The 21648-nt window shown below is 35.3% G+C and overlaps 2 protein-coding genes across 3 annotated transcripts in view; both read left to right on the top strand.

The window, feature by feature from the left end:
• The first annotated feature begins 10438 nt into the window (after positions 1–10438).
• Positions 10439–18769, top strand: LOC136243105 (transient receptor potential cation channel subfamily A member 1 homolog). 2 transcript variants are annotated; one of them, XM_066034625.1, is made up of 17 exons: positions 10439–10628; positions 10916–11090; positions 11549–12326; positions 12756–12966; positions 13024–13128; positions 13183–13280; positions 13501–13686; positions 13740–13854; positions 13905–14044; positions 14088–14194; positions 14245–14510; positions 14572–14767; positions 14850–15256; positions 15968–16162; positions 16914–16982; positions 17447–17671; positions 18364–18769. In XM_066034625.1, exons 1-17 carry the CDS (start codon positions 10473–10475, stop codon positions 18592–18594), a joined length of 3660 nt encoding a protein of 1219 aa, XP_065890697.1. In that variant the 5' UTR covers positions 10439–10472; the 3' UTR covers positions 18595–18769. The 2 variants fall into 2 exon arrangements, with proteins under 2 accessions (XP_065890697.1, XP_065890705.1); XM_066034633.1 differs by having other exon boundaries at positions 14115–14194.
• A 1044-nt stretch (positions 18770–19813) lies between these two features.
• LOC136247782 (transient receptor potential cation channel subfamily A member 1 homolog) overlaps positions 19814–21648 on the top strand; it is a 36117-nt gene continuing 34282 nt past the window's right edge. Inside the window, exon 1 of the mRNA XM_066039607.1 lies at positions 19814–19893. The gene's annotated coding sequence lies outside the window, so the exon portion shown is untranslated. The remainder of the gene's footprint in view (positions 19894–21648) is intronic.

A 21648-nucleotide genomic window follows, 5' to 3' on the forward strand; every position in this document is an offset into this window, starting at 1 on the left:
TTTCTTTTTCTTTTTCTTTTTTGATTCTACATGCACAAGTGGCGATATTATACTGTATACTATAGCATATAGCTACAGCTATGCGTAATAAATTATTGTGTTGATGGTTGTTGAGATGAAAGTCTTACATGTTGTGCTCATAGCTAGTTTAATGTATCAAATTTATATCTGTTCCAGCAGTTTGATATTAATTATGTTTTGTAAGTTTTAACCTAAATATAATAGCAACTATAATTTAGATTGCTAAATTGAGCCATCTACATAGGTATAAATAAATTCCTACTTTCACAGACACTTCAGCATCCATGCAGAGTTTCTATGTCTTAGAAAAATAACGAACGAGTCTTCATATCAATTTTAAACTTTGCAATATAGCTAACATATTGTATTTGGCATTTAAATAAATACTAATTGTTTCATGCTGTAATGATATATGTAGCTAATACTAAAGTTGTTGTAATGATCACTCAATCTAATTTCAACCATGATTCTCAAAATATATATATATATTATGCTTTACAAATTGTCTTTCAGAAATGAAGCTGAAACTGTTATGAACAAATTATAAAAATTAATGGTTTATCCATGTTTTCTATGGTAATGTACTGAAGTATTGGGATTAAATGTCCACTAGTATTATCTGTATGTATAGACAACCTCACTACTTTCTAGCTATTCCCTGGTTTCACTATTTTTTAAATTTGATCTTTAATCCAACTTTAAAATTCCTAATTAATTTTTTTCCCTTTTACTTGTAATGTTATTAATAGGCTCTACAAAATTAGTGCATGCTACTACTTCTTATTATCTCGTAGTTCCATGTGTAAAAAACTACAGACAACATTCATTTTGAATACTGTGTGGCAGTGTGTGCCAATTCCTCTAAAGCCCCTTCACTAACACAGCCATTTTGTCAATTATGACATTAAATTTTGTAATTGTAACATCAAAAAATGTCATTGTGGACATTGCTCATAGTATGCTCATGAAATACACACAAATTAGAAGCTGTATAGTATCAGCACATGTACCATGAGACATTCTAACAAGGAAACTTAGGAAAGCAGACCAAAAATTTTAAATTCACACACAAATAGGCTTATTTGCATTGCATTTTATACTATAAGCCTCACCTTCACCCTAGCTTATTCGAATTTATAAATGCTATCATAGGGAAACACTATCATGCCCAATACCTCCCCCCACACTTAGTATGGTGGCCATTTTGCTTTGTGACATCATAGATAATGCACGCAACGTCAAGAAACGTCATTGCGGATATTGCTCATTAAACTGTACTAAAGATAGAGCTTGCTAAATATTTTAAATATTGCTCTTTTGTGCAATAATTTTGTAATGATCTAGTCAATTAAGTAGTTGTAACATAATTTAACAGACAGGAACCACTTTGTGCATCATAACAAATGGCTTAATGGATGTTTATGAATTGCTTTGTGGTCAATCAGTTGATATCATGAACAGATGTCTAAATAATTCAATACACTCTGACGTTGAAGCAATTCTAATGCTCAATGCAATTAGCCCTATAGCTTACTTGACAGATGTATATTTATATTGTATCAGATGGACAAGCTGGGTATGTTGACTGAGGTGACTAAAAGGTCATGCTTTACTTTATTGCATGGATGGAATAGCTGCAAAGTATATATATATATATACAGCTATGATTGGGGTATACTACACTGTAATACCAAAAATAGACACACTGATTTATTACAGAGTTTTTATCAGAATAGTTCTACTGAGAGCTCAGCTAATAATATTGATCCATACAGACATCCATTTGCATATCTAATAAAACTACTAATACTTTTATTAGTAGGTGGATATGTACCCATATACACAACTCAGTTTTTGTATACCAAATTGGTAATAATTATGTGCCCTACATTACGTGGTCTAGTAGAGTCTGCAGATGGTAAATCTGTAGCTAAATTTTATGCTATAGCAGTAAATAAATCTATTTGGTGTATTTGATAAAAGATTATAGCTAATGGATCAGTTATGCGACTTCACCAGACATCCACTAGCCTACAGAAAATGTGGTATCAATCAATCATAATGGATGGACTTTAATGGATCTGGACTGCTGGTGTGACTTGCTGACATAATCTGTTATAGTTGTACCATATGAAAGTTAGTAGCTGTATATATATGTGAGGTTGCATGTGCATAATATACATTGTTAACATGACATGATTGTGCATGTAACTGTTATTAATATGTGAATCTGATCAATGTTGCTGCTCTACTATACATCTTGATGGTTACAAGTCAGCATTACAACACACGCACACATAAATTCAGTACAACTATAAAGAGCTCACATCACAAATAAATGCACTGATGTGATGAATGTACGTAGTTCCATGCTGAAAAATGTATTGTAGTAAAGCATATAAAGTTCAAAGACATTCATGAAGTATACATTATTTATGTGTTATCTGCACCTCCACTGAAATTTACCATTGTTTTCTCAGAGTTCAGCTCATCATGTACACAGATATTATACTATCTGTGTCTACTTGTGAATAGTGGATCATTTCACAAGAGAAATAGCATTTTAGTCATGCAACCATGTGATCAGTGAAAACAATTAAGGTGACAAGAGTAGACATCAAAAGGTTCATAACAGGCTACACATTTTATAGCATTCCTATAGGTTGTTATGTATATGATGGAGACTTTCACTGGTCATAAGATGCTATAATAATCATGGGTAGACAATTGATTGAAAACATATAGAAATATTTTTAGCAAAATTTTGTATCATCTAATGAATGTATGATGATGTCACATAATGGATCTATTTCACTGCTACTGTAACAGTTGTATTATACTTGTATATAAAATAGTTCAAAATAAATTCAAAGACATTAAGTTACCTACAGATGCACTTTAACAACTGCATCTCCATTGCTCAGCAGCTACATATCAAACCAGTACTTTTATTTGTGATATCAGCTCTCTGGCTACTTTAGTTACATACAGTACTATACATGTTATACTGTATACAGTATCTTGCAGCTACTTACTCATTGCAGAGTTGCAATGTACGTTGATCGAAGGTAACAGCTTGATAACTTTGCACAGGCTCATGAACATGTTAACAATGTAATTTTTTAATACATGATGTGCCTGTGAAAATAGGGCACGTGGACACAAAAAACTGTAATTTTTTACACTTTTACGACTCATAACTTTTGATACCATTACACTATACCAATACAAATTTTAGCCCTTTCAAAGAAATTAATTGGGCAAGTTACAGAATGTAAATACGTATTCTATTTCAGCACTCAACACTGAGATATGACATGTTATGTAACAAGGTGTTTGTTCTTTGTACCCACATGCAGGCCGGTCACATATGCTATCCAGGTTGCACAAACAGATGCCATGATTTCATATGGTATCATAGATTATCTAAGCAAGCCAAACAACCAGCTCAGGATCCATTAAAGTAATCAAATCTATCCGTCCATCCAGTATAAACTTCCTGTAAGCTAATGGATATCTGGTGAAGTCACATAACTGATCCATTAACAATATATTTTTATCAAACAATTAACATGTATGCACTACTGATTGTTGTAATAAGTTAATGTACATTAGCACCCGGCTGAATAATTTAATAATAAACCTGTCAACCATTAATGTAACCAGACAGTTATGATCAGCTTCACAGAAGTGGATCAAGAGTGGGGACTAGGGAATTGTGCCTCCATCCCTTCCCCCCTTCTGATTTTTCATAGTGTTCCTCTTTGTTGATAACTAGGAATAATCATTTGATCCTATAGTAATATACATACCTGTCACAAAGTAACTTGTTGTTACAAAGCACATACAAGGGAACACGAGAAACTACCTAGAGACTGAGATACTTTTATGTAATAGAGTAGTCACAGAATCTAATGAAACAGTCAAGCGCAGAACTATTAATTTGTGACCGGGCCTGCGAAAACAGGGCATGTGGGCACAAACTACACCTATCACACTAAAGTTTATAGTTCAGCACTAGAACAGAATATTTACATTCTGTAACTTGCATTGTAAAGCCAATTAACTGCTGAATATGTGTTAAAAATATCATTGCCATAGCATATTAGTATTAAAAGTTATGAGTGAAGGAAAGTTGAAAAAGTAGGCAAAAATCATGTGCCCACATGTCCTGTTTTTGCAGGACCATTCACATTTTAAAAAGTGATGATGAATAGATTATCAGCTAAAATACATGTAATACTGTAGTTGTTGATTTTATCTACACTCAAATATTAGACTATAAAAGCTTCAGACCTGTACTCCTTTTAGAAAAATTGCTAGAGCTGGCTGAAACAAAAAATATTTTAAACATCAATGTTACATGTGATCATGATCTCAGTTGATTTACTTGAAACAATCTAGTATCATCCATTAAGCCATCGATTAATATGTGGTTTCCTGTTGATCATTAAATTACACAAAATATAGCAATTATAATGTTTTAACAAAATGTATCTAGTAGCATTTATATGATGCTAATGTAGTTAACGCAGATTTAAACATAGCTACAGCAGATCATGCTAAATCTTGTAGAACATGGGTGTTGTATTGTAAACACCAGCTGAGACATTACAAACACTTCATAAAATTCTTGTAACTTTCATTACCATTATAAACACTTAACCAATAATTTTATTAGTGAACTATCCCTCTAGGTACCTGCAAGGAGGTCATAGTGTGAATGGGGAGAAACCTGACCTGAAACTATGCCAAATGCAGAAAAATCCTAGACCATCCTAGAAAATCCTAATCCTAGACCAGATCAACTTGCAGTTTACATAGGTTAGTGCTTGAGGAGCCGCACAAGCTGGGATCCAGGATTTCCTCTGCATCATTCACCCAGTACATAAACATCATGACTTCTAATTTTTGTATGATTCCTAAATTATTTTCAAATCCTAGCACATTCTCATTTACTTTTATTATAATATAATTTGTAGCAGGTGAACCCACACATATATTGAATCAAAGGAAAGTGTGACACCAGATATTAATTTGGAGTCTGATCTCACACTCCAAATGTTAATTACTTATTGTTTTACTGTTGTTTAATATCATGCACTACTCCACCTTGTTTCAGTACTTTTTATCAATGTGCTATGGTCCCTACTCTAGTTGAAAGTTCCAATTTTTTTGTGTACTTGTACCATTTATAATCTTGAAAGCAGCCTCTCCTGGAGGGCACCCTGAAGACAATGATGATGATGATGATGATGATGATAATGACAATTCAATAGTGTTTCATTACTATTAAAATTTTACTATTGTATAGGCACTGTTAAGTAAACTTGTAGCTGTAAGGTGCATTCTGTTATACAGTACAGCACTTTATGACACATTCACAACTGAATAGGATATAAGTGTGAACATATATGCAGTGCTTACTGAAAGGGTATACAGTATTTTGATTGAATTATTGGTATGTGGAATTGATATGCTAAAATCACAAGGAGAATGTTATCTAATATCGGTGCTTTGGGAAAGTACATCTGGGAAGGTAATACTTCACAGCTGCATGGTTGTGTTTATATAAGTATTGCATGAACTGTTTGTTACTATACAGAGTTAGTCATGGTGATTTAAACCAAAACAGTCAAGCTGTGAAAACAGTACAGTTCCCAAAGCTGTCAGGATAACCAAGGTTGTGAAATCAAAGGTAGTGGCCAAGAAATGGCTGCAATGATCTTAATGGTAATTGCTTTATATCAAAATCAATTCACATTAATATCTTTGCGATCATTAATATTGGCTGCCACCTTTGATTTCACAACTTTCCACAGAATTATTTGGTGACCAAATTATTATTTCATTGGTTGGCTGTGTTCTTCAAATATGTATTACCATAATGAAGTCATGTGAGTCCATAACTCAAAGAGAGTGAACTGATGTGACCTATTGAGTCCTATAAACTTCATTATCAATGAACTAAAGTGTAGTAAGTATTCATAACATAGAGTCATTGAAGGTTGTATACAATCACTGGACTGGACTAGTGGACTGGACTGGTGGACTGGACTACTGGACTTAGGTATTTTCTCTTTTTTACCCAAATATTTGGGCAACTGGTTGCAAGTATGTTAGTCTCATGTAGTTAGACCACTCCCCCACACACACAAACAAAAGAAAGGTGTGATCATGCCAGACTTGTCAACATTGCCCAGCTCCAGCTATGTACAGAGGTTCTAATAGTTCTTGTTTGTCAACAAATCTAAAACAGAAGTCACATGCGGTAATTATAGTTTAAAGTTCAAAATGAATCAATTTGATTGGTTGAAATCTTGTGCATGTGATTTCACTTGTTATTGCCGTCATGCAAAAACTATAGAACCTTTTTTATCAGCTATTGAATAGCAAGACAGTTAACTGTCGCCACTTAATCTAGCTGACTCCATGACTATAACTTGCATGGTTATTACAACACTACATACACATGTACTGTATGCATGGTTTGTACTTCATGATAAGACAAATGGTAGTCGTACAATAGAGATTATGCCAAGAGAGAGAATTGCACACAATTCTAAGATAACAGACAGTGCCAAGTAGACAGATTTACCTGCATATTTTACATTCAATGTAGCAATAGCTACGACCAGTTGCCCAAATATGTGCTAAAAATGAAAAACAAACAAAAAAAAATCTGAGTCCAGTAGTCCAGTCCACCAGTCCAGTCCACTAGTCCAGTCCACTAGTCCAGTCCAGTGATTGTATACAACCGTCATTGAATGGTAACTGTCCTTACTTTCCCTTATTGAATTGTGCATGTATGTATGTAAATGTACATTGTTTACTGTTTAAATTGATAACAAGGTGGTTGTACTAAGCCATATAATCCATAGTTGTTGATATCATTTCATACTGATGAAGAATAGTCAAAGATGTGTTTCTATATTAACACTAACAGAAATAGTAACAATAACAAAATATACCTGTACTGTAACTACAGTGTTACCAGTTTCAATACTATTAGCTACTGTAGTAAAGTCACTAAGTATGGTTTGTGCTTACAAATTCTCTTTAGTTGATTGTGTTCTAGTATACTGTATTACTGACTGACAGCATGTCTCTATGGTATTTGTTTTGCTTGTTTGATTCAGTGCATCAATAGACCGAATGTAATGGGATTCATATCACAAAAATGTAAGCCAAAATTACTAAAATTTCTTAACAACTTACTGTGGTAAGTGATATGGACTAAACCAACCGATAAGCCACTTCTGAATCAGTATGGTTTATGGATATACAAACAGGATAACTATTCAAAATAATAAGTTTATATAGGCACTAGGCCTTTGTTCATATCTATTTCCTACAGTAACTCATGTTCCCAGTAAAAGTCTAGTTGTTTAAATAAAGAAGAGAATGATGCTGACACCACATATTCAGGTAGTGAATTCCGACTCATAATTTTTTTATGACAGAATATTGTTCTTGATTGTTTTTTTTTGTAGAGTTTCATGGAGTGTCTTCTGGTGCACTGAAATTGGTTCAACACAAAAAAAACTGTGATCATTCAATGTCATAATATCCTTTTAAAATTTTGTGTTTCTACATAATATGTCAGCAATAATTATATACAGCTGTATAATGTCCTAGCTTTTGAATTCACAATCTAGTAGGGTATGGAAGTCTTCTAATCCCTTTACTTTAGCTCTCATTTGCATCTTTTCAAGCAAATCTATATCTTTAGGAAGGTAGGGTAGAATATACGTAGCTGAACACAGTCCTCTAAATGTGGCCTCACATTAAAATTTATATAAACGATTATGAGCATCTGTAACAGCTTTCTAACAGCAAAGGCTAGATAGCATTCACCTAGTATATACCTGTGTAGTCAACTCAAATGTACTATCTGTGTACTGTTCATACACAGTGAGCCAAGGTCATAATAGAGGCGCTTTTTTAGACACTTGTTATGGTTGTGCACCATGAGCATACATTAGGTAGTATACTACATGTGAACTGTAGTAGTCATCTTGTTTAATGAGAGTGTAACTTGTCAGGATATGAGGTAGATCATGATCTGACAAGGTGACTTACATGTAGTGTTCCACAATTACAGTGATTAATGACAGAGTATTGAAGAAATAATTATAAATGGCAGCAACATAATAATTATGATGTTCATGTGGATAGCAAATTTCATACTACACTTAGAAAAGGTGCATGCTATATAATATGAGAGTCTATGATTTGAAGACAGTGAACAGATGTACATACACTATTGAGTCCAGTGCACTGCATGACAGTAATATAATAAACAAAACTAGTATAGATTTTCAAAACATCTAGAGTGAATAAGGGTTAGTGAGTGCTAACTGTCCTTACTGTCCCTGTAGGCAAGTAAATTTTTTACTGTTTATTACAAGGTGGTTGTACTAAGCCATACAATCCATAGTTGTTGATATGAATATTAATAGTTCTTCATATTGATGAAGACTACTCAAAGCTGTGTTGTTATATTAACATCTACTAGAATGGCAGGTGAACAAAGGTAAATACTAAATTGCCAATTCTCTTACTCAGGAGTGGATCCAGACTTTTAAAAGGGGGTTTCACTCTGGAATTGCAACTTCAGCCTAGTTGTAAGTCAAAGACCAAAAAAAAGGTCATCACCTACAGACAATAGCTACCCCACACCATAGATAGTTAGATACCCTCATCAACTATACATTTCCTTATTTATAACTCCACACATAGCCTGATACATGTACACTGTAAACATTTATCATATCTCCACGTAGACGTCTATACTTGAGAGATAGTCAAGAGTACGAAGTCTTTGTTCATTTGACAGGTGTCTAATAGATGGTATTAATCTTGTGGCTGCTCTTTGGACATTTTCTACTTTGATTTGATCTGTGATGTAAAATGGGCCCCAGATTGTATTTCCATAATTATTCTAATTGAGGGCAAACTAATGTTTTGCAAAGGTTAAGAAAGGTGTCACAGGTCATGTTAGCAAAGGTCTTTTTAATAATACCTATAGTAAAGTTAGTGTTACTGGTTGCATAATATCTATGTTCATGAAACTTTAATTGCTCATCAATTATCACCCCTAAATCCTTTTCCTTTGAAACTTTTTCAATATTGTGACCATTTATATTATAGACATATCTAGGGTTGAACCTGCCAAGGTGAAGGCATAGTTGTCATTGTGAAAATTAATAGCTCTTCATATTGATGAAGACCAGTCAAAACTGCGTTGTTAAATTAACACCTAGAATGGTAGGTGAATAAAGGCATATGCTAAATTGCCAATTCTTTTATTGACAGTGCCAAGAAACAGTTCATAACTTCATTTAGTTATATTACATGTTTTAAGTAGCAATTATCTGAACAATAGGGTTCATTTGCTTCCTTTGTAGTGCACACATTGGTTTTTCCCTTCTTTTATATGTTGGCATTATACTTGATGCTACTGGTTAGTGTTAGCTACTGTATGCTTTCAATTATGCTAGTTTAATTGGCTGGGGCCTACCATAAGTGAACAGATGTATAGCTAAATCATAGTCATATCATATTACTATTGCTGAATAGTAACTTCATTTATCATTACAATTATTATGCCAGATGGAGTCACAGCAAGGTAGTAGGCATGCATCACGTTATGTGCAACATCCATAGTCATCAGTAAGAAATGCTCACTTCCTTCAAGAAGAGGCAACATGTTAACTGTAAAAAAATAATCATTGCTGGATTGAATGACTCAGCATTAATGTGAATTGGGGTTCCAGGAATAAAGCCAAACAAATGCCTTGATATCATCATCATTGACATTCTTCACTGCCACTTTGATCAGTACAGTAAACAGCCAAATATAACTTTAAATAAATCAGTCAATGAATGATGGTGATCAATGATATGAAATGTCATTTTTATATTATGTGACCGAGCCTGCGAAAACTGGGCATGTGGGCACAAACTACACCCCATCACTCTTCACTTCATATCTCAGTACTCGAATAGTATTTTTGCATTCTGTTACTTCCATCATGATGCCAATTAAATGCTTAATAAGAGCTGAAAAGTTCAATACCATAGCATGGTGATACAAAACGTTATGAGTGATGAAAGTGTGAAAAAGTTGGCAAAAAATCATGTGCCCACATGCCCTATTATTGCAGGCCTGGTCACTGTATACATTATTCCTTGGTATATTTATCACACAGAAAAATAAACTAAAGAACTATTTCAAACTGACACCTTGCAGCTATTCATAAATAATGCAGCCATATATATAATATGGTTTATATAGTATTAATAACATCAAATGAAAGCATTCTTCTCAGAAGCTCATACAAGTACAGTAATTTGCACAGTATAAAAGAGAAGTGAACTCTCTTTGGTGAATCAACAGCAGCAGTTTACCAGTCAGCTTTGCCATAGGTGCCTATTCGGTTGAAATCATGGACAGAAGAGCTAGTAATGCCACTGATTTTCCTGCAAAATCTACCAGGGTTCAGAGTATTATAAGCTTAGGTCAACCCTCATTATCTTTTTATTCAGAAGATGATGACGATCTACTTGACCTTGCTAACAAGCTCCAAACAGATGGGACCAAGGTACATTATAACCATATTGTGTACTTAGAAACTGCAGTTATATTGCTATTATTGTAGCTTTCTACTCATTTCACTGCATGCACTATTATTGCATGCAAAAGTGTGCATATGTTCTTTCCAAAGTTTTAATTTACACAGCCATTTTACACAACTGTTTTCTAGTGTTGCAATGATTTAGTTTGCCTCAAAGTATGGCCTTAAAAGTGGTTACTAGCAGTACAAATTGTTGCATATTGGTATCTGTTCAGTTATTGGTATTAACTGTGGGTTTCCACATACATGTATAGGCAGCTATGCGAGGAAGATTTCAAAAAGTCAAAGACATTGTTGAAGAAGTTTCAAAGCACTCTTGCAATAACCTCATTGATTTGACCACAGAAGACGAAGGCTACAACATGCTTCATTTTGCTGTTTGCAACAAACATCCAGAAATTGTGCAATACTTGATTGAGAGTGGTGCAAGTAAGGAAGCCATGTGTTGTAGTCATCATGTTGTTCACATGTCTATAACTATGTCACTGGATAGCATAATGGGTAACACTGTTATTGTAGATGTAGGATTTTAATTTGAAATTTATACACAGATACACTTTAGAAGTGCAGATCCTCTCCCACTAATCAGCTGCATTTCTTGCATAGGCACAAAAGTGAACCTTATGGTAATTTGTTGTTGAACAATATAGTTTACAACACCTCACCAGATTTGGAGGATGGAGTGCATGTAGTACAAACAAACATGTACACAGAGACACATGACAGTACATTGTATACTACACTACATTGTTCAAGCCAATCAGCCAATCAAAATGTTACATACAGTAATGCAGAGGTTAGGTATACACATGCATAAAACATTAGTAAATTTGATACTTATATGTTTAACTACGACAACAATACTCTCCAATTTAATTTATTCACAGATACTGAATGCACAACAAAGGATGAAGAAAATGATACTCCACTGATGTTGGCAATACGATACTATGATTCCTTCAGTCAACAGCATACTAAAGCATTCAGCACTCTCAAAAGGGGGGAGAGTAGTGCTCAAGTGTTAACCTGTCTTCTAGACAAAGCTGATGTCAATGCTCCTAATGCTTCAGGAACCACTCCACTTTCATTAGCTGTACAAAAACAAGATGAGAACATTGTTGAACTGCTTTTAGATACTCCAGATATTGAAGTCAACAAGTCTAATCTCCAAGGCTACACACCCCTTCACTATGCTAGTGCTGGGAAGAAGACAGAAATCATAACAATGCTGCTTGACAAAGGTGCAGATTTATTCAGTAAAACTGCCAGGGGATACATTCCAATTCATATTGCCTGCCAAAAAGGGTCAAGTGAAATTTTGGAGCACTTGATCACAAAAAGTCCAAGTGAAAAGCAGCAACAGATGCTTGAAGCAAAAGACAACAATGGCAACACTCCCCTTCTGTTAGCAGCAGAGGCACAAAGTCAGGCAGCCTTTAACCTCCTTCAAACTACCTACAAATGTGACAGCAATGCTAAAACTAACTGTGGAGATACTGTTCTCCATAAATTTGCTAAAAATTATGATGCGATGTTGAATCCACAACTCCTGGAGGACACACAATATTTGACAATGATGGATGGGGGCAACTCTGCTAGGGACTCACCACTCCACATTGCTTGCCAACGTGGTCACTGGAAGACTGCAGTTGTATTAATTGAGAAGTATGCAATGAGTAATTTTGTTCTGTTACAGTATATACAGTCTAGAATGATGCATTATTTTCTTTCAGTGGGATTGTTGTTTTTGTTTATTTCCCAAATTGGCTAAGGTTACTTACATACATGAAGTTGATAAATTAAAATACACAACTTAGTACAGTAGGCCTTGGATACTTTGGACCCCAATCTAGGAATTCTTTCCAGTGACAGATAAGTAACAGTATAACATCTGTTAGTAGTAAAATCGTTGCTCTTATTATGCAAGTTGCTTTCTATTGTATTCATAATCTAAAGTGTCCTTTTAAGAGAAGTTCAATTGAATAAATAGGGTTTTAAGACTTCAGAAATTTTACATTTTTTGTCCATCACTATAATACATACCTAAAGCATACTTATGGTACATACCTGCTGTAATATCATTTTATCACAAAGAAATGCTGATTTTGAGTTGAAGAATGCTGTTGGAAACACACCACTAGTGGTTGCCATTGCTGGTGGAAAAAGAGAAGTTGTGCTTCACATGCTGCAAGCTATTAACAAGGTCAAAAACATGACATACAAGGAAATTTTAAATTTGCCAACAAGGAATAATAATACGATAATTCAGTGGGCAATCGAATCTGACCATACTGTCCTTGTTGAGGTAAATAAGCTCTTCAGAAACATGAAGACACTCTGTAAACATTCTTTTTATTCACAGGCTGTACTTCAGATTGACCTGCATCTTGCAACAGAGAGTGATTGTGACACTGGAAAAACACTTCTACACATTGCAGCATCTTCTGGAGCACTGTGTACAACTAAGGTATCATGGACATGCACAAGCCCACATGTACTTACTCATTATGTCTCCCAACAGATTCTCTTGAATAACAAACATGTTTGTGAATTGCTGCAGTCAGCTGACGTTGATGGAAAGACACCTTTGATGCTTGCTGCCCAAAATGGGCACTTAGAGTAAGAACAACATTAAATCTTATTCCAATGACTCAGCCTCACTAGTAGTAAAACCAGGGAATAACTGGATGTCAAGACACACTGTCATACAGAAACTATCATTTGACTGATGTTTCCTTCCCTGAATAATAATGTTATTGCAAAAATACACCGTTATTTTTCTTGTTGCTACTCTAATTCATAATCTTACAGTAAATGTATTTGTTTCTTACATGTACAGGTGTGTAAAGGTTTTGCATGATCCTGACGGAAACATGATGATGTGTAGTTCTGATACTGATGGTCCCAACTCTGGTCTAAACATTGTGGACAAAGATGGATACACAGCTCTCCACCTAGCTTGCCTCAATGGACACGACTCAGTGGTGAAATACCTGTGCACCTGCAATGCTGATTTGGAGGCATGGTAGGGTTAACATAGTATACAAGAGATGTAGTTATTTTCATGATTATTAATAGTGAAGGAGAAGGTGGTACACCATTATCATGTGCTGCTAGCCAAGGACATAAACACATAATAAATTACTTGCTTGAACAAGATGTGGATGTTAATGGTGCTTATATTAAGAGCAAGGTATATAGTAATAGTGATTTACAGGTATTACGTATATGCAATAATTCCAGACAACACCACTGATACTGGCTTCACAGAATGGACACGGGACCTGCGTCCAATTGTTTCTGACGAATCCTCATATCAATGTTACCCTTCAGAACAAAGATGGGTATAACTGCTTGGCAGTGGCAGCTTTAAACAGACAACAGTAAGTGTTTTGTTTCATTATAATGATTACTGAAGATACTTAGGGAGGCAGCTCTTGCTATTGTGAATAGCCCTCACTGGAAGAAGGCACTGAAAGGATGTGATCAAAATGGAGTGACACCATTGAGACTGCTAATTAAACTTCTACCAGGTAACATTAAATTACTCCATTGTAAGATTTTAGCATGTCACTGTTTGAAGATGTTGCTGAAGTTGTGTTGTACCGATGTGTCCAACGAATACAAAACGAGAAGGAAGAAGTGACTGCAATAGAACTGTCCTTCGATTTTTTGGATGATTTTCAAGACCCTCCTGGAGGAATGTTCCAAAAATATTACCAAATGCTATGTGGAAGTGGTAATGATCAACATGATTTTACAGAATTGTCTACACTACCTCAAACAACTTCAAGTGACAATATGCAGCCTGTTGTATTTGACAAAGACAATCATGTACTTCAGTGGATGGTAAGCATAAGTATTTACACAAATGAAAAAGCTGGCAGTATTTATACTGTTCATTCTCTAGGTGAAATACGAACGTACTAATTTACTTCAGCACCCAGTTACCAGCCAGCTCCTCTCTTACAAATGGAGAACATATGCAATGCCTGGCTTTATTGTCAACCTTGGCATCTTCTTCCTTTTTCTAGCTACTCTGACATCATATGCAGCTGTCTTGCCATTACCAAATGATGATGTGTGCCAAAATGACTCATGTGAAGGTACCCTCTATAGTATACATAAGTCACACAACAGTTTTAACATTACAACATGACATTGCATTTATGGATAATGCTTTTACAGGTTCTGATAGTGACCAAGCTTACCTACGATTTTCATCAGTTGTCCTGTTGGTATTTTGTGCCATACGTGCTGTGCTGGAAACATTTCAATTGATCACTCGCAGATTGCAGTATCTTGTAGAACCTGAAAACTATATGGAAATCTTAATGATCATTTGTACAACTGTATTTGCTTTAGCAGGACATGCAGGGGAATGCTTTTGCTTAGTCAGTGCTACATGGCAGATTGGTGCTCTGGCTGTGTTCCTTGCTTGGATTGATTTGGTTGTGTTCCTAAAGAAATTGGCTTTAACTGGAGTACAAATTAATATGTTACAAAATGTTGTACTCACCTTCTTGAAATTAGTATATTTACCAGCCATCTTAATAGTATCATTTGCACTACCATTTTACATGTTGTTTGCCATGGTAAGTACTTTATAGTAGCTAACTACTTAAATCCATAATGTCTATGACTGCATAATATATAATGTACATGTAATGCCTGCACGTACAGCCTTCATGCCGTATATTTAAATTTGCCAGCTCAGTTGCAAAATGTTATATTAAATGGTATATTCAATTTTGAGTATTAGTCCTGTAGGCTATTTGAGGCTACTCAAGATTAGGCTTTAGTCTGTCATGCTTTAAAGTTTTCCTATCATGCATTTGGAAGCAGTAGCAAACAAGCCTTAATTTATTGCTGTAAAAGTTTTTGTGCTTCTCTCTGACTCATTATGACACAACTTAATTGGTGCAACTGTTACTTAAAAACAACCTCTTGCACCTGACAAAATGATGTGATATCTAATCTTAGGTGAATACACCATCATTAATGTGATTACAATGAACCTTGATTGAAATTGTTTATTTAGTGTGTTCCACTTTTTATCAAACAGCCTATATACACCCCATCACATGACAGCTAGGTTATATCTTTGGATAGAACATTTGCTTTCTATAACTTGCGTTATAAGACCAATTAAATGTTTTACAAATGGTGTAAGGGCATGATAAGTTATGAATCGTTTGAAAAAGCAGGCAAATTTTATGCGCTTACACACACTCAAGTATTATTGTGTCAAATCTTCCAATTTTACTCTATGCAGTCACATATGCACACATGTTTGTTCAATACAGCAAGAAGTTACTACTCCATATAATACACCAGCTTATTCATTGATGAGGTCTTTAGTGATGACTACTGGAGAGTTGGATTATTCTGATACATTTCAGTTTGGAGATGAAGGGGATGGCATCAGTTATAACTTTATGTCCAACTTTCTGTGGATAGTGTTTATTGTACTAATGCCAATATTGTTTGCTAACTTGCTGGTGAGTGGTTTATCTGAAATTCACTCTTATATACTCTTGTTGTTATTGCTTGTGAAAAGATTTGTGAAAAAGGTCTTTTACACAATACGTTTCCACAGAATACAAGATACAGATATATTAGCTTAAAACATAGTTATCAATCAAGGGCGGCTCCAGGGATTTAGTGACTGGTTTCTGATCAAGAGGGTGAAAACTCAAAAAAAATTAAAAAGTAAAGTACCTAAAAATCCTTATAGCTTGCTACACTGCTGTTTTGAACAGTGTGACTGCTTTGATAGGGTACCTCAATCTGAACTCGGCTGATTTACAGAAACCTCAGAAACCCCCTGGAGCCACCCCTGTGACAATATAGCTTATTATGCAGTATATAAATATATTTTCAAGTTTTCATGTTGTTTTGAAGAAGTTATGGCGTAAGATGTTTTTACAAAATACAAATCTGCTATGACATTATCCGTTTTTGATCCTTCTCCCTTCAAACATCCTGTCATATTGTATTGTAGACAACTTGGTGTGAACATGATTGCATTGTTTATTGTGGAGAATTTAGCAATATCAGGATTTTGAAGCAAGCACTATATCACTGGAAAGCAAGCTGCTCCTGTGACAATGAGTAGCAACATAGCTTATTATGCAGCATTTAGAAGTATTTAAGTATATTTTCAAGTTTTCATGTTGGTTATGAAGAAAGTTACGGTGGAAGACTTTTCACAAATCTGGTCATGTTTATTCTTACTATGTGTGCATACAGATTGGTCTTGCTGTTGGAGACATACAAAAAGTAGAAGAAAATGCTACCTTGACTTATTTAGGTCTTCAGGTAAATAAACTCAAAGTTATATACCACATGTTGCCTTTACCACAGTATGTAATACAAACACACACACACACACACACACACACACACACACACACACACACACACACACACACACACGCACACACACACACACACACAAATACACCCAAACACACATGCACATGCAAATGCACACAAACTGTACACACATGTACAAGCAAAGTTTCAGTGGACTACTGTGTTGGGTACTTACTGAATTTATTGTAGACCGAGGGACTCATAATTGGTATATGTATTCGTATGCAAAGTAGCAACAAAGACTCACTAGTTATTCATCACATCATCACATCTCGATCAGCATTCTGTACTGTACATTTTGTGACATGTTGTCTGCATGTTGTCTGATATGCTTACATGTACTGACAGAATACTGTATTTCTCATGTAGTAATGTGACTTTTACTCCTATTGTTACTTGCACACTAGGTTGATTTAGCTTTACACACAGAGCAAAAGTTACCCTGGATCATCAGACAAAAGCTTAAGAAAACTTCACACAAAGTTGAGAAATATTCAGCTATGCCATTCTACTTGATGTGGTATTACAAAGTTTACGATAAGCTTTCAGGAAACTCCTTCAAACAGTTGGAAAAGAATGTCATTCAACTAGAAACCCAGGAAAACCTACAAAACATGTTACAAGGCATAGGGGTATGTACTGCAGTTTTCCAAAGAGCTACATACATATTGTACAGTTGCCAAAAGGGTGATTGTTTTGGTCACTTTGTATTGTATGTACAGCACATAGCTCTTAAACTTTTACATTCACATAGTATTACAGTAATTGTCACTATAATATGTCTGTCTATTCTTTAACCAGTATGTGTCTTGTCTACTGGAAGTATCAGCCAAGACCAACAGTACTGTAGCAAGTACAGTATTTACAAACCATAAGAATACAAAAATCATAATCATGTGATATAGCTAACTATTGTGCAGGTAATGTTGCAGTCACCACACAGTGAAGGATTTAAAGTAGCTTGGGATTATCGAATATGTCCATCATTGTGTATATATAGCTACCAAACACAATTCCTAATAGCAAAAGTAACTTGACTATTTTGCTGCCAACTGTGAAAGTGTGTATGTCCTATTAGATAAGAGAACACAGTGTCCAGTATTAAAATTGAATGGTGTAGCTATGTATACTAACCTAATAAAAGTACTAGCTAGCATAGCATGGTGTTCCCAGTTTAAAGAGTCGGATTCTTGTATTACTATGAATATGCTGTGCATTGTACTCAAAACAAACACAATTCTGTTTATGAAAAATCCAATGGTGTTGACTTTGCTCTATGTGACACACTTTACCGACATGATAGACATTACTTCTTTTATTGCAGGTATTAGAACCAATTGATGAGGTTAAGGCTCAAGTCCAAAGGAACTTAGATGTGTTGTCTAATGTACAAAGCACAATTGAACAAATGAAGATGAAATTTGAGCATGCTAAAACCCAAGATGATAAGATACTGGCTGCCATTAAAGATCTCAAACAAGATATGAATAAGAAAGGTCCATCACTGTCTTCTGCTCGTTCGCAAGCAAAGAGTTTGCTGAGGAAAGTCATCTGATAAACAACGAACTGACTGATAATAATTAACTGACCTATCTGCACAAAGTTACCAATATATGCGTAGTAGCTAGATGCAGATGCACACATTTTATTGTATAATTATAGTATGTCATATTCAAATTACCCCTTGTACTAATGCAATTATTTCACTCCCTGTTATTGATTTATTTATTTGATTTGCTTTACACTAACAGTACACAGAATTACAATGGTACAAGTATAAAATCTATAATATAAGTATGATGAGGGTCCACTGGCAACCTGTGCCAGTAGCCTTGGTTATACATTAACTCTAATTTAGTGATTGGTTGAAGTTTAAATATTATGGCTAGTTGTGAATTGGGACTTGTAAGTTACGATGGCTACAGGGACATAAATATGAGTAGACCCTACCTTACTGTACCTGCATAGTTACGACAGCCAGGGGCGGATCCAGGATTTGGCAAGGAGGGTGATGCATCAAGGTAGTAGGCATATGGAGCAGGGGGTCTGGGGGGTAATTTTTATATGTTTCAGGGATAAAATAGTGACGTAGAGTTAATTTTAACAGAAACATGTCAATCATACTACTTTCTAACTGGACTACATTGATCAGGAGTTGTATAGGGATACGTGACAGTCATGAGTAGTTCAGCTAGCAATTGTGAACCTAAAGAATGGCATACACAAGACCAAAATGCATTTCATATGTAAAATATCCTAAGTGTGTCCATGAATGGGATAGTACAGCAGATGCTAGTTTTTTCATATTATATTATAGACAGCAACTATGGATATAGTATTTTATATACAGTGTATGGGAGGTGACTGTTCTGTTATATAGATTTTTGACTGACTGCTCTATTTGAGTATCTTGATCTTGCATATGTTTGATTTGTTTTTAGGAAGGGGCCTGAAGGAAGCACCCCTTGGATCCGCCACTGACGACAACGGCTTGGCTAACTACAGACAGTTCGTACATGTAACGTCTCTATAATGAAGGTGGACGTGCATACACCTGCAGCAACATAGCCTGCCGATGGGCGTGGCTCCATGCAAGTCTACACCCATTCTCTACTATAAGTGGGCGCTATCCATGAGCTGTTCACTAGCTTCGTTTCTGGGGCATACCCGTAACCGGAAAAGTTTTAACGAGAGAAATTACTCACTTGATATTCAAGAAGCTAATCGATTTGAACGTTTTCAGCGCAGGCGCTTATAATGTATAAGCGCTTGCGCTGAAAGTTTAAGGCGTTGCCATAAACTCTGGGCGTTGTTGACCTGATCTGTTGAACCGCATCGTTTAAGATTAGAGAAGGTATCAGTAGCGTGTATGTATAAAGGTAGTTTACTGTACGTTGTTAGCTAACTGCTTGCGCGGCTACGTGCATTAAATTACGTACTCAGGAAGCTGTGCAATTGAATTTGTCTTCATGATCGGCAGCAGGCACAATCAATTGAATTAGCCATCCTGTAACCTAGCCTGCATCTGTCTTAATTTGCTCGGTGCAGTTTCGTCTAACTGCAAGTTTTCGTACATGTAATTAGAGTAACTTCATACATCAGGTTGCATGTAGCTACAAGATCACTTTGCACAAAGGAGCATAGTTTCCACCTTGTTAAGGCATCTGGTGTTTTGAGTACCGGATAACGCAGGCTATGAATATTAGTGTATAGTGTGTTTGTGTAGCTGTGGGTATAAATATTCTTCACAATACTTAGTTTATGATATGACTTATTGTATTTATTTTGTGTGGCTGATTATATCCAGTTATCTCAAAAATGTAATCTCAAGTGTACATTGTGGTTTTCACATCCTCATGTGATGTTACTGTAATGTTTATCTATAAAGTCACCTTGTGGAAAAGGAATTTTCAGTATTGCTCTGATTACCTTATACTTCCCACACGTTAATCATAGACAAATAGCCATAAAACTATATAATTATGTAGCTAAAACCTTTAAAGAAGGTTCTAAACTAGCTTAAATCACGTAATGTGCAGTATCAGGTATGCATATTCTAGCTCACAGGATGGAAATGAGATGTCACATTGATTTTATATATCCACCAACTGATATTATATTTTTGTTTCTAAGATTTCAACATTTCTAGTATGCTGTATGGGATAATAAATCTAATCCAAAACAGCCAAGCTGTAAAAAAGTGTGCGGCCCTCAGAAAGGCTATGGTGAAAAAAGATGTGAAATCCAAGGTGGCGGCCAAGAAATGGCTGTGATGGTAGGTTAATGGTAAAAATTTTAATAATGACAATTCAGGTAAATTTTGTGAAGCGGCACAAAAATTCACCTGAATTGTCGTTATTAAAATTTTTACCATTAACCTACCATCACAGCCATTTCTTGGCCGCCACCTTGGATTTCACATCTTTTTTCACCATAGCCTTTCTGAGGGCCGCACACTTTTTTACAGCTTGGCTGTTTTGGATTAGATTTCATTTCTTTTTGTATTTGTATACCCCAAAGCCGGCATATGGCCAGCTTTGGGACTTTTTTAACCTATGTTTTTTTTCTTTATTACAGGAAGAAGAAAAGATGAAGTAGATGTACTTTAAATATTTTATCAGTAAATGTACAAATTATATATATAATACATATGTGACCGGATTTGCGAAAAGGGGCCTTCCACACACATCCAATTTGCCAACTTTGACAATTGATAACTTCAGATTGGAAAGAGCTATTGCCTTGAAATTTGGGCAGTGGTGATTTCTTTGCAGCTGAACTCTCTACAAGGTAATTTATTCTAGCTGATCTCTCTACAGGGAGATTTGTTTGTAGCTGAACTATGTACAAGGTAACTTCTTCTAGCTGATCTCTCTACAGGGTGATTTGTTCGTAGCTGAATTCTGTACAGGTGATTTGTTTGCAGCTGAGCTCTTTACAAAATGGCTTCTTTGTAGCTGAACTCTCTACAAAGTAACTTCTTCTAACTGATCTTTCTACAGGGCAATTTGTTTATGGCAGAATTTTCTACAGGGTGATTTCTTTGCAGCTGAACTCTCTACATGGTGGTTTCTTTGTAGCTGAACTCTCTACAAGGTAATTTCTTCTA

This window comes from Dysidea avara, chromosome 2, assembly GCF_963678975.1.
Source record: "Dysidea avara chromosome 2, odDysAvar1.4, whole genome shotgun sequence".
NCBI classification, from domain to species: Eukaryota; Metazoa; Porifera; class Demospongiae; order Dictyoceratida; family Dysideidae; genus Dysidea; species Dysidea avara.